General features: G+C 48.4%; 1 protein-coding gene across 1 annotated transcript; it reads left to right on the top strand.

Annotated features, from left to right (window-relative positions):
* The first annotated feature begins 4,916 nt into the window (after nucleotides 1-4,916).
* On the top strand, nucleotides 4,917-12,773 carry LOC124232800 (apolipoprotein L2-like). The gene is made up of 3 exons (XM_046649711.1): nucleotides 4,917-5,387; nucleotides 7,347-7,473; nucleotides 10,783-12,773. The coding sequence occupies exons 1-3, from the start codon at nucleotides 5,357-5,359 to the stop codon at nucleotides 11,621-11,623; spliced, it is 999 nt and encodes a 332-aa protein (XP_046505667.1). The 5' UTR covers nucleotides 4,917-5,356; the 3' UTR covers nucleotides 11,624-12,773.
* The last annotated feature ends 441 nt before the right edge of the window (nucleotides 12,774-13,214 follow it).

Here is a 13,214-nt window from a genome sequence, read left to right as displayed (position 1 = left end):
TAAGATCAACTCTGAGAGCAAAGATCAGCAGCCAGAAATGGATGAGTGCCAGGAAATAACTGAGCTACAGTGGCTTGGAAAGAGAAAGGAACCCACTTGGGGGCCGTCCCCACTCTTGCGGGGCCTGCCTTGGTTGCCTGATGGCTGCCTCTGTTTATTCTTTCCTCCTTACCCAATAGAAGCAACATACATGCACATCCGTACTGTCAGTGCCCTCCAGCCTGAGGCCACCAGGGTCACTCCTGCAGTGAACAAGTTGTGTTTATGACTCAGGGAGGAAGAACCATGGGCCTCTCAGGGGGAGGGTGTTAGAAAGAGCCAACTCTAGGATTTGGCCTTTGGTTGGGAGGGTCGGGGAGGCTCAGAGGAAACAGGGCCCGCTCTAGATTGGGGGCTGCAGAAAGCGGGGCAATCCTGTCAATGGGCGTCTCAGTACTCTTGTCTCTAGAGAGGGGAGACCAGGACGAGAAAAAAGCCATAATACATAAAGAAGAAATAGTCATTCTTTTTAGCCGAGGGCGGGAGTGTCTGGTGTCTGTTGGGTGGCACAGAGATCTTGGTTTTATCTCTGCTAAGACAGAATTCGGAAGTGGCCTTGCTCTGTCTCATTTTGTCCTGGTGTCTGAGTAGCCCTGTCTGAGGCTGCTTTTCTGTGAGATTATTTATGTCCGATAGGAGAATAGCATCGCCTAGCTGTGAATGCCAGGTCAGCCACCAAATGTCAGGGGCTGTTCTTTTTTTCTTTCTCAATCCTTGTAAAGAGTCACATAAATAAAGAGAAAAAAAATGCCCATATATATTAAGACTCCCCTTCTTATTAAAATCAATCAACAATTAAACTTTCCCCATTATACTAACTCCTCTTTGCATTACAACTTCCTTTTGTAAACCTTTATCTCTACCTTTTCTTATACATTTTGTCTCAACTCTTCTCATCTGAATATTATTATGAACTCATGGCCTTTCATAGACTCAATTCAGCCCAATTAAACATGATCATATAATTGTTATCAATTATTAGTATGGTTCTGTGTAATTTGATAGGACTTACCAGTGGGTCCCCCTTTGAGCACTACTCTGAACATCTTTGAAAGCATCCTTGCCTCTGGAGTAGCAGATGTTGCAGACCCATGGAATCCAGCTCCCCTCCAAGGAGTCTTGCTTCCCTGAGTGCAGAAAAGCCCATGGGCGCCTGTGTGGGTGGGCACAGTGCTGCTAGAAAAAGCATTTGTTGAAGGTTAGAGTTCACTCTGATTATTCTAGTTTAATATGTCACCATCCCTGCTTTCCTTAGAGAATTAGTGTCATCGACCAGTCAGATTTCTCCCACACTGACAGTTGTCACACAGTTCTTATTTCTTTCTGGCACTTAATCCAACTGCTTCCATCATCTTTAAGGTGGTCACTCCAGAAACCAACCCATTACTGTGCTTAGCAGTTACTAACTACTGTAAAGTGACTTCTGCCCTCTTAAAATTACAAAATAATCAAAGTCTTAAGTGCATTTGGTTAAAACAAATCAATTAGTGCAGAAGACTCTGCTCACCCCCTTCCCAATTAAAAGCCATGGTTTTTAACTTTGAGCTTCTTCTTTAGGTTGTTAATCAGCATCTTTAAATAATATTCTTACATTAGGAGATGGAATAGTGTGCGAGTGTGTGCTCTGGAGGCAGGAAGCCTAGATTTGAATTCCGGCTCTGGCACTAGCTGGGTGCTTTGGGTAAATTACTGACCTCTCTGAAATTCTGCTCCCTTTCTTTCAGAGTTGTTGCGAGAACTAAAAAGGAGTTAATGCCTACCAAGCGCTTAGAACTCTGCCTGGTAGAAAGCAAATGGTCATCAAACACAGTAGCTAATAAATATTAGCTGTTGCATTTTTCTTTTTCTTGATTTTTAAAATTAATATTGTCTATTCACTATCTACCAGGATACATAAGGATTTCACTTATTTTTATAATTTCTCTTATAACCCCTCTCCACCTCCTCCTGCTATCATTTTATCACTACATTTATAACCTCTATTAGAAACCTTTGTAGTTGTAAGTAACTTACTCACAGCTTTATTTTTATGGCCCCATCTGCAGCCGGCATTTCCTGGCTCCCCACGTTGTAACTTGAGGCTGGTAATCCTCCTTCTCCTCGCTCAGAGCCTCACCTCCCAACGTCTACCATTGTGCTTTAATTCATAGATTGACTGGCAACAAGTGTATGTAGTTCTCATATTTAAATGCTCTGTTAGTTCTAGAAGTTATAAATCAAACAAGGGTGTTTCTATTTTTGTGATATTTTAAACATTGTAACTGCCGAGTTCCCCCCTACAATACAGTTGCACGTGCTTATTGCACAGCTTTAGTTTTTCCTGACGTTTCGAATTGCCTTTGTTTTCACCCCTTTCACTGTTTGCCTTCAACATTTCATCAATTTCTCTGAAACTGTACATCGTGTGAGGTGTTACATCAAGTCTCCTTGTCTCACAGATCTCTTCGCTTCTTATTGCATTTGGACTGGCTGCTCTCCGGGCCTGCTGCATGCTTGCTGTACTCCTTGGGTTCCATTCTCTCTGGGTCGATTTTCCTGATTCCTGGAATCTCCCTCTCTCAGTGATCCTTCACCCCACCCCATAAACACACACACACACAATTTTTTTTGTTTGTTTTTTGCTGCAACTCATTCTCAAGTAACTTTCTAAGAAATGATTGTGGATGGTAACTTTTCTATTTCCCATTTAGCTCCATTTCTTCTCTCCTTCTTTTATTTTCTGGAAGCCTTCCTTGACTTTCTTTCCCAACCTTTCTTTAGGATTCTTTATTTTGTCAACCACCTTTTAATTCCCAAGATCTCTTTTTTTGTTCTATTATTGTTTTCCCCTCTCAGTGCATCTTGTTCTTAATTTGTGAATAAAATACCTTTCTAATCTTCCTAGGGACAAGGGTGCAAGTTTTAAAAACTTTTTTCCCATTTTCAAAGTTATCCTTTTCTTCTGCTGTCATTTCTTGATTATCTTAGTGACCCTTCCCCACATCATTGTCTTTCTCGTGTATCCGATCCTAGATGCCCATTCGTCTTGAAGAGGGAGGGAGGGTGATGGCAGGCTTCCCTGTGGAGTGACTGGATGAGGCCCCTAAATGCTGAAATACAGAGATGCTTTTTCTGCAGTCTTACTGTCCTCATTTTCCCCTCTGGCGTAGACCTAAGGCTGCTGTGAATGTTGGATGGGATGTGGGGCTGGTGGACTCGCCCCCGCTTTCCCCCTCGGCCGCCCTCCAGTCTTCTCTCCAGCCTCTCTGGGGCTCTGGCTAGCAGGCCATTCTTCTTGCCTACGTGCCCTCTCTCTGCTTCTCCGACAGCAGCTCCCTCTACTCCTCTTTACTCAGCATCACTTCCCCATCCAGTCAGTCTTCAAACATCTGCTGAAGTCTCTGGTCTCCTGTTGACCCCATTCCTGATTCTTATGGCAGCAGAGCAAGGAGAGGCGGTGTGTGGGTTCTCGAGTCCAGCGGGAGCGTTTGAACCTTGACCCCAGGCTACCACTTACAGGATTTTCTGACCTTGGGCAAATCACGTAACATCTGTGCTTCCTTTTCCTTATCTGTAAATGGGGATAGAAATGGCACACACTTCAATGGTTATTAGAAAAATATGAGTTATTATTTGCTAAATTTTTGAGCAATTCCTGGTACAGAGAAAAGACCACAAATGTCAGCCGCTCTTGTCATTAGCTATGGTTATACCTGTCAGGACCTTTACTATCGTTTCAGTCAGGCTCAGGGTGGGTAGTTGACAGATGTGCTTTTGCCTCTTAAAATAGGGCCTAAACGAAATCAACACTACCTTTCTTTCCTCATCTGCCAAAGCAAGATAATCACAAACAGAATTGAAAGACATACTCTCTTTATAAAAATCTGGTTTTTTTTAAAGATTTTATTATTCCTTTTTCTCCCCAAAGCCCCCGGTACATAGTTGTATATTCTTCGTTGTGGGTCCTTCTAGTTGTGGCATGTGGGACGCTGCCTCAGTGTGGTTTGATGAGCAGTGCCATGTCCTCGTCCAGGATTCGAACTAACGAAACACTGGGCCGCCTGCAGCGGAGCGCGCGAAGTTAGCCACTCGGCCACGGGGCCAGCCCCATAAAAATCTGTGTTTTTAAAAGACAACTGAGAGCTCTTAAGACTGAAGGATGGAGACCCTCGTACATATGAATGTGATTGTAAACTGGTATAATTTTTTTGCATAACAGTGGGGTTCCAGGGATGAAAAAATGTTTGTGTCTTGATGCCCTCTGACCCTGTCATTCTACTTGTAGAAATATCTTAAGGAAACAGTCTCAAATGCAGGCAAAGTTTCATGCGAGGAGGTTGTTCTTTGCACTATTATTTACATGAAGAATTAGAAACAAGCTAAGGTCCAGGGGTTAATGAGGACAGTAGACAGGTCTGGGCGCCATCAGGAGGGCTCCGCGGTGCACAGCAGGGCTGCAGGGAGGGGCCAGCGCCCCGCAGGACCCCAGGCCCTTATGGGATGGAGGATCTCGCAGAAGCAAGGAGGGTACAGGCTTTGGGAAATTTATCGAGGCAGAGACTGGGGCACAGGGTGCAAGACATCACTGTGGAGTGAGAAGGGTATTTACAAATAAACATAAACACACGAGCAAGGATTTTCTTGTTAAATGGAGGAGAGAATAGTCCTCACGAACGTGGGATTTGAATCAGAAAGCCCTGGCTCTAGCGCTGTTGTGAAAACTTGGGCTAACCTGAGTTTAGGCGAAACCTAAACCTTGTGATGGTTTCCTCCACTTTAAAACGGGAGCCGCAATAGCACCCACCGCATGGAGTGGGGGTGAGTGTCCACTGAGGGAGCACGTAGGAGCCCCGCACGTCACAGGCACTCAATCAATACTAGCCATTATCAATTAGGAAACGCAAATGTTCCCAAGCTCAGGTAATTTCCAGAACTTCCCTCCCCATGTTTTCTTCTCTGTTTGGTTTTACTGCTTCTATAACTTCTCAGACGGCCGTCTCCTTCTCTGTTTGTCTTCTCTTTGTGCCCCCAAGGACGATAGGACTCTGACTTGTCTCAGGAATAAGCTGAAGTGAGGTGAGTACTTTTCCTTCAACAGCAGCGAGCAGAGCCCAGGAGACAGAGACACACTTTGGGTTAAGTGCATTCTGGCATTTGCGGCCATCCCAGAGGGCACCGCTGGAGACCTGGCCCCTCGCTGCTCCCTGTTGCCACAGCTGGCTCACATTTGACCCCACAATTTGTTTTCTCTTCCCCAAGGGTGAAGCCACACCTCCTTCCATCCTGGACGCAGACTAGCAAGCTGTCAGGGAGAACTCTGAGATCCTGCGGTGACACCATGACCTCAGAAGCCCGTGGGGTCTCCCCAGGTACTCGCTTCCTCTTCTCTGCTGGTTCCTACTCGTGACCTAGAATTGAGGGTGGCGCTTCCAGGCTGAGTTAACCTACAGAGGAATCAAGAAGGGGGTTGATCAGTGTCCTCCAGCCCATCCAAGGGGAGGCCCCACTGGAGGTCTCTAGGGACACCTCCTTCCAGGTCCTCTCCTCAGGGTGCTGTGGCCCAGGGGCCCACTTCCTCCCTCCCATGCTGCCCATCAAGTGACTCACAGTGAGGTCAGGACAGCCCACGGGGAGGCGGGGGACAGCAGAGGTTAGAGGAGAGTTGGTGTCCCGAGGTGGGGAGGGGAGAGGAGGTGACCAGCAACACTGGCAGGCTTCTTCTGCCTTCCCACCCTGTCCAGCCTCCCACCCTGCTCTGGGTGGCCCTGGGCGATTACCAACAGGGGTGTTCCCTCCAGCTCTTGCCCTGCTGTCGGCTCGACTGCTTTGTGAGGGGCAACATGCCACTGAACTGGACCCCAGTCTGGCCTTTGCCACCTCCCAGCTGTGGGACCTGGAGCACCTTTCCTAAACTCACCTGTGAAATGAGACTACTTCCTTCTGTTGTTACGAGGATGAAATATAATGTGTGGACGTGGCCTGGGCCAGTGCCTGCCACACAGGAGGTCCTCCCAAAACATTGTTGCTGTCCCCTCTACCTGGAACCTTTAGGTCCAGGTGGAAACCTCCCCCTCCCCCAGCAACCTCTCTTGGTTCACAAATGGCCTAGCCTGGGCTCCGAGGGGCCCTTGGGGAGCTGTGACCCCTGAGACCAGCCTGGGGGAGGAGGTGAGGCAGATTGATCCCAAGGATCCAGCAGGGTCCAGCCCCCACCCACTCGAAGAGCCCCCTCCACTGCCCATCTGGGAGCGGCGTGATCAGCAGGAGGAAGCCTCTGTGCGCGGGAGTTTCACTCAGTGGTCTGTAGGCTGGAACATAACTTTCATATTAAAAAAAGAAAGAAAACCATAGATGTACTCTAAGGTTGAATGCAGAAATCCCAGGAATTTTTAAAACATAAGGAGGCTTCAAAGTAACGTCAAAGAAACGTCTGACCTTGACCTTGAATTCAGCTGCTTGCTGGCTTTGGGCTGTCACTTCCCCTATCTGAGCCTTGCTTTCTTCTCCTGTGAAATCAGAATAATGCCTCTGGGTGTATAGCAGGAAGCACATTTTGTACTGCGTCCCAGTGCACATATACACACTAGTCCCTGTCTCTTATCTGCAATTCCGTCATCTCCATAATCCTGCAAACCACACATTTTTGGGAACTCATTTGGGCAGTGATCTTGCCGGGTCCTGCCCTGAGACTGTTTATAGTCATGACATTGTTGATCTCATTTAATGTGAATATTCATTTGTTTCACTGTTGAAACACAATTTCATTTGTTTTCAGGGTAAATAATATACCATATGTGCCCTGAATTCTCTTTCTAAAGCATTAAAAATTCTGAATTCCTACGCACATCTAGATCCCAGGAATTAGAGAATTCGTTCTGGAGGCTGGAGTCCAAGATGAAGGTGCTGGCAGGTTGGTTTCTGATGAGGACTGTCTTCCTGGCTTGTAGACGGCCACCATCTTGCTCTGTGCTCACCTGACTTTTCCTATGTGGGCTGAGAGAGAGGGAGAGAGAGCTCTCTGCTGTCTCTTCCTCTTCTTATAAGGCACCAGGCTTATCAGGTTAAAGTCCCACACTTAGGACCTCATTTTACCTCAGTTATCTCCTTCAAGGCCCTGTCTTCAAATACAGTCACATGGAGGGGATCAGGGTTTCAACATAGGAATTTTGAGAGGACACGGTTCAGTCCATAGCACCAGGTAACTCCATCAAAAGTACCCCAGGGTGACAGCTGCTCGGGAAGATTAATGTTTTACCACTTTATATGCAATACCATTTATTACCCTACTACAATTTCTTCTAATCTTATTCTTTTTTCTTTCCACGTAGAGGGTGAAAATTTTCTTGAGGATGTCATTGAGTATTTCCGGAACACAGTGAGCAGAGAGGAACTGCAGGACCTGCTGACTGATGAGAATGCCTGGGAGCAACTTGTGGATGAAGCCAATTTGTCCAGGTGACCTCCAGGGGGAGCTGCATGAATGTCACCCTGATTACCCCCAGGGCTAGTTTCCTTCTGGCCGGCACACCTCCTCCAGGCAGTCTCCTGTGCTTGGGGTTGAGTATCTCCCTTCTCAACAATCCATGAGCGATAGTTCCTCCCTGTCATTTGCTGGCAGTGATTGGCCTCAGGTTGAGAACAGATGAAATCTGCAGGGGTCAGGTCATGTGACCTTGGGCAAATTACTTAACCACTCTCTGCCTTAGTTTCCTCGTCTGTTCAATTTTATTGTGAGGAAAATAAGATAACACATGTGAAATGCTTAGCATAATGGCTGACACACAGTAGGTGCTCAATTAATGTTAACTTCTAAAAAGATTGCTGGGGGTTGGCCCAGTGACCCAGTGGTTGGGTTCCGTGCTCTGCTTGGGCAGCCCAAGGTTCGCAAGTTCGCGGCCTGGGTGCAAAGCTACATACCGCTCATCAAGCCATGCTGTGGTGCCGTCCCACATACAAAATGGAGGAAGACTGGCATGGATGTTGGCTTGGGGACAATCTCCCCCACCAAAAGAAGAAAAAAAAGATTGCTTGGAAGTGACTGGGGTAGGGCAGGGTACAGTACCAAGAGTCTGCTTCCTGGAGATGAGAGCCAAGCATGACTTCCTTAGGGACAAGCCTGAAAAATCCTGACATAACGATTTTGTGCCCGTGGGGATTCTGGCTAGAGACCTTTCTCTCTCTGTCTAAGGAACTGGGCAAACATATCACCATCCTGCTGGCTCATAGGCGGGGAGGCTGAAGTGCAGCTGGCCTGAGCTGGGCTGGATCCTGACTCTCTCTGCCCAGCCCTGGGGCTTTGGGCTCGTGTCTTGGAGTCTCTGATTTGTCATCTGTTCAGTGGGACTAGCAGTTCAATCTGATGGGATTGTGTTGAAGGCCTTAGAGTGAACTGCAGGGTCAAAGGTGGGGACCCAGTGCAGTCGTCCTTTCCAAAGGCCCAGGGTGGCCTGGACCAGGGTCAGAGCTGGGCTCAGCATGGAACCGGGTAGGTCCAGGTTGGAGGACTAGCAGGAAGGCTTAGGCATCGAGGCGGGACTAGAGTGAGGTGACTGAGGCTCTTAGGGCACAAACTTGAGGAGGCTGTGGACGTAGCAGAGGTCCCGTGAGTGGGAGAGGGGACATTTCTTCCCTCCCTGATGTGATCCCCTCGCTGCTGGGCACAGAAGGCCCTGGGGGATTGTTTCCTCCATGGCCTACCTGGGAGCTGGGAGGTTCTCCACTGCCATTTAGGACTCCCTTTGGGACCGCAGAGCAGCCCCTGACTAGTAGGAAGACAGTGTGGCTTAGTGACAACTCCCAACATCACAATGGGTGGCTGGCAATTTTGTGTGACTGGGGGACACTGAGGAGGCTCACAAGTCCCCGCCAAAGAGGAAAGTATTTCCTCCACTAGCCTGTCCCAGTGCAGGTCTCTTCAGTCTTAGAGAGTCATCCAGATGGTTCTTAAAATCTCCTGAGTCTGTTAGAGGTTCTGTAAAGTGGCACATGGCCTTGGTGCGCATGCATGTGAAGCTGTCACCAGCCTAGGTGTGAGCTAAATTGATGACACCTGAGAGGTCGAGGGTGCTGGATGGTGGGTCAGGAGTCAGGCAAGTGGGCTGGAGAGTCTGAGGGGAAGCAGGGTTACCAGCAGATGTCCTGCTTCCCACTCAGCTGGGGCAGTGGCTGGACCCAGTGACCTTTAGCTGGAGAGGTCAAAGGGCATCAGGCTTGGAGGAGAGCAGATGCCAGGAAGCTGATGAGTAGGTCCCTTTTAGCTCTGAGTTTGCTTTTTTTTTTAAATTCTAAGTATGCAGAGTTAGCCAAACTGCAAAGTCTGAAGGCACAGTCTCCACGACCTCCCACATTCTGACACCAACTGCAAATTTGGGGGTTCCCAAAACCACCCTCAGATTCAATAATTCCCTAGAAGGATTCACAGAGCTCACTGAAAGCTGTTCTACTCACTTTACACTTTGTCACAGAGAAAGGGACTCAGGTACAATCAGCCAAAGGAAGAGTCACATAAGGGAGAGTCTGGGAGGATCCCAAACGTGAAGCTTCCGTTGTCCTCAGGACACGTGACTCTCCTGTACTCAATGTGTGACAGTGCGCCAACCAGGGAAGCTCATTCTGTTAAAGAAAAAACATTATCCTGAGACTTGTTAAAATGGTAAGGAAGACTTTCCTCAGGGCTATTGCTATACATGTCAAGACTAACGCAATAAAGGAGAGAGAGACAGGGCTCAACTCCGAGTTCACCAGAGACAGCTGGGGATTTATAGCCAATACACAGAATGAGTGAGTTGATGGATGGAAAATTACTAAGAGGAGACTTCAAGGGCAGGGGGATTCTTGCAAAAGGCAGATCAAGAACTTACACATCAAAGGTAGGGGGTGAGGAACATGATCAGCTCTCAAGGGTGATCAGATATCAAGAGTGGGGAGATTCTGTCTAAACTGACTTAGTAGGATTCTTTCTAAGCCTGGATGATACAGCCTGCCAAGAACAGGACATCGAGGCCACGTTAAAGGCCTAGCTGAGAAAACAGCTCAGAGGAACCTGAGTAAAGTTCGGTCATGAAAAGAGTCTTTGTTGACCTGATCTTCAGTGTACAGAGTTTTTATTGAGACTCAATCGCATGCTGCCCACATGGCTGACCTGTGGTCTCCAGCCTCTCCTGGAGGTCAGATTAACATCTTTAATCTCCACTTCCTCCAGAGGTCAGAACCACATAACCCAAAGCCCCCATCATGCATCACCTTGTCAGAGTGTCCAGCGGCCAAAGACCCAGGCAAATGAAGACAGTCCTATCAGTCAGAACATTCCAGGGGCCAGAGGTCACTTCTCAGTAGGCAAGGCAAAGGGCAGACTTCTCTGTGGGTGAGGTTAATTCTTCACCATGCACCAAGAGTCTCTGAACGAAGGTTCTTCTGCTCCAATCCTACTCTTTGTTCATGTATGGAGTTCCCACTCTACAAACACTTTGGTAGTGATAGTGTTGACGTGTTCTTGAGTGAGAATCATCTCTAGCAAATACTTACTACCTAAGAGCATCTGAAGATGATTTTTACTTACTAATTCTCTGATTAACAAGTATATGGAGGATCTACAGTTTACAAAACATGTGTTTAACATTGAAAGAAAAATTACCTACATTTGTCAAATTCCTTTCCATATGATGGATAGTAAAGGCTCTGTGATTTTTGCAGGAGAGATCTTATCAAGCCCATTTTTCACATAAGCAGACTGCCTGCTTAATCACTTGACCTTCATTGTTACAGGGAGGAGGCAGATGCGCTGCATGAAGGTCTGAACAAGCTGAACACAGACCAACTGGACAGGGAGAAGTTTCTGAACGAGTTTCCTCGGGTGAAACAGGAGCTTGAGGAGCGCATCGGAAAGCTCCACGCACTTGCAGACAAGGTTGACAAGGTACACAGGGACTGCACCATCTCCAACGTGGTGGCCAACTCCACTGGCGCTGTGGCTGGCATCCTCACCATCCTTGGCCTGGCTCTGGCACCCGTGACAGCAGGGGTCAGTCTGGCACTCTCGGCAACTGGGATGGGGCTGGGGGCAGCAGCTGCTGTGACCAGTGTGTCCACCAGCATCGTGGAATATTCAACCAACTCGTCAGCAGAAGCTGAAGCCAGTCGCCTGGCGTTATTTGACAGCAATAAAGGGGAGATAGTTAAGGAAACTCTACTTCACGGCGCTCCCGACATTGTTTCCATATCAAAGAATTTCATCGAAGTCGTGGAAAATATTGGGAAGAACATCCGTGCTATCAAGGTAGTCAAAACCAAACCTCACTTGGTAGACCACGCCAACCGCCTCATGACTGTTGGGGAGATCTCAGGCCGAAGGGACAAGCAGGTGAAGAAAGCTTTTGGAGGTACTGTTCTGGCAATGACCAAAGAAGCCCGGGCCACAAGTGTGGCCACCGTGAGTGTCTCCCTTCTGATGGATGTGATCAGCCTTGTCCAAGATTCAGTGCATTTGCATAAAGGGGCAAAGGCAAACACAGCTGAAGAGCTGAGGCAGCAGGCTCGAGAGCTGGAGGGGAAGTTGGAGGAGCTCACCCAGATCCATGACATGCTGCAACAGGGCCTCATTCCATGACCCCAGGGCAGTGCAGGGAGCAGGGGCATGTGCTGGACAAAGGCTTGGAGGTACTTGTTAGAGGGAAAAAGGGGGCTAGAGAAAGTTTCTGGGACTGGGCGTTGAGGAGTTTGGCATTTCTGTAGCTGAGCACAGCAGGGAGGGGTTAATGCAGATGGCAGGTGGGTCAGAGAGAAAGAAAGAAAGTGGAGCCTGGAATAAGGGGGGGAGGGGATTGGGAGTGAGGGGAATGGGGAGAAACCTTCGATTTTGCACTAAAGAAGACACTGGGGGCATGGATAGAGAGAGAGCTGTGGGGGAAGAAGCAATGAGAAGGCTAAGAATACCAGAGCTGGAATCAAGAGCAAGCTAGAGCGTTAGAATTGTTGGAATTTGGAGAAGCAGCCCGGCTCCCCTATCGACCCTCCCCGTGCTTTGACCTCCCGCCAAGAATGCAGTCTTTCCCCGTGGTGGTCTTCAGCCCCGCCTTTGCGTGACCAACCCACCTTTGTCTTCCAGCGAGTTCATCTTAGTTATGGTACAGGCTCTTGACACCAGCCCTGATAGCAGTTCCCCTACACTGAACCCAGCATATATGGGGTTGAAACCAAAACCCACCACCCCCGTTCCTGCTTCTGTAGCTCATCTCACATGCAAACACCTGTTCCCTTAACCTTTGCCTCCTTGAGCTCTACGACCAAACAGGAGTTACAAGTTGCTAAAGCCCAGGTGGCCTGGAGTTGGAGGCACAGGAAAGTTTAGCTAATCATGTGTCCTTGAAGTTTGCCAAGAAAACTGCTGTCTCAAGAATATCAAAGAGTGGAGGCTTCCCAGACCTCAGCTCCTCGACTCCCGACGCTCACTTGAACCCACCTCAATCTGGAAGACAAGAAGGAGAAGGATGCCCACCTGCCATCCTCCTAACCCACCATCCCATCTCCCCCTGACCCCCATCTCCCCTCCCCCGCCCTCCCTCCTGCGCCCCACCTCACTACAAGCAGCCTCTCAAGGCCAAAGGCAGGCTGATGAGAAAACGCTGGCCCGCACAGCTACATGCGCCTCCTCCCCTTCCCAAAACCCCAAATAAAAATCCCTACTTGTTCCTTATTGGGGAGCTAGCAATTTTGAGATGTGAGCCCTTGCTTTACTCCCTGTGCTTGGCATAGTAAAGGCTTTCCTCTTCCACTCAAGACTCTGTTCTCGTTATTTGGATTGTCTCAGGTTCAGAGACTGAACTTTCGGTTACAGTTAGGCACTGACTTTTTGATGATGACGGTCACGGTGATTGTGGTAGTGATGAGAGCAGAGTAGGTGGAACATTTAGCAAATCACTGGTGCTCTTTGGGGCGAGGGTGCACTGAGAGATCAATGACGTTCCAGTGAAATTGCAGATGCTGTGTTGGAACAGTGGTTGATTTGAAAAAGAAAGGGAAAGACAAGGAAAGTGAAACCAGATGCCAGCATCAGGTCAAGGAACCTTGTGGTGCATTGAGGAGATCAACCAGCTTGGAGTCGAGAGCCACGGCTTCCCTGAGCCTCAGTCTCCTCGTCAGTCGGTGGGGTGCTGGTGCTGGACAAGATGGTATTTTGGTTCTGTCTGGCTCTCCCTGTC

This window comes from Equus quagga, unplaced genomic scaffold (genome assembly GCF_021613505.1).
Source record: "Equus quagga isolate Etosha38 unplaced genomic scaffold, UCLA_HA_Equagga_1.0 117132_RagTag, whole genome shotgun sequence".
NCBI lineage: Eukaryota > Metazoa > Chordata > Mammalia > Perissodactyla > Equidae > Equus > Equus quagga.
This window is presented reverse-complemented; position numbering and strand designations above follow the sequence as displayed.

Coding starts and splice junctions, on each gene's coding strand:
- LOC124232800 (XM_046649711.1), top strand. CDS start 5,357: ATGACCTCAGAAGCCCGTGGGGTCTCCCCAG. Junction 5,388..7,346: donor AGCCCGTGGGGTCTCCCCAG/GTACTCGCTTCC, acceptor CTTTCCACGTAG/AGGGTGAAAATTTTCTTGAG. Junction 7,474..10,782: donor GATGAAGCCAATTTGTCCAG/GTGACCTCCAGG, acceptor TCATTGTTACAG/GGAGGAGGCAGATGCGCTGC.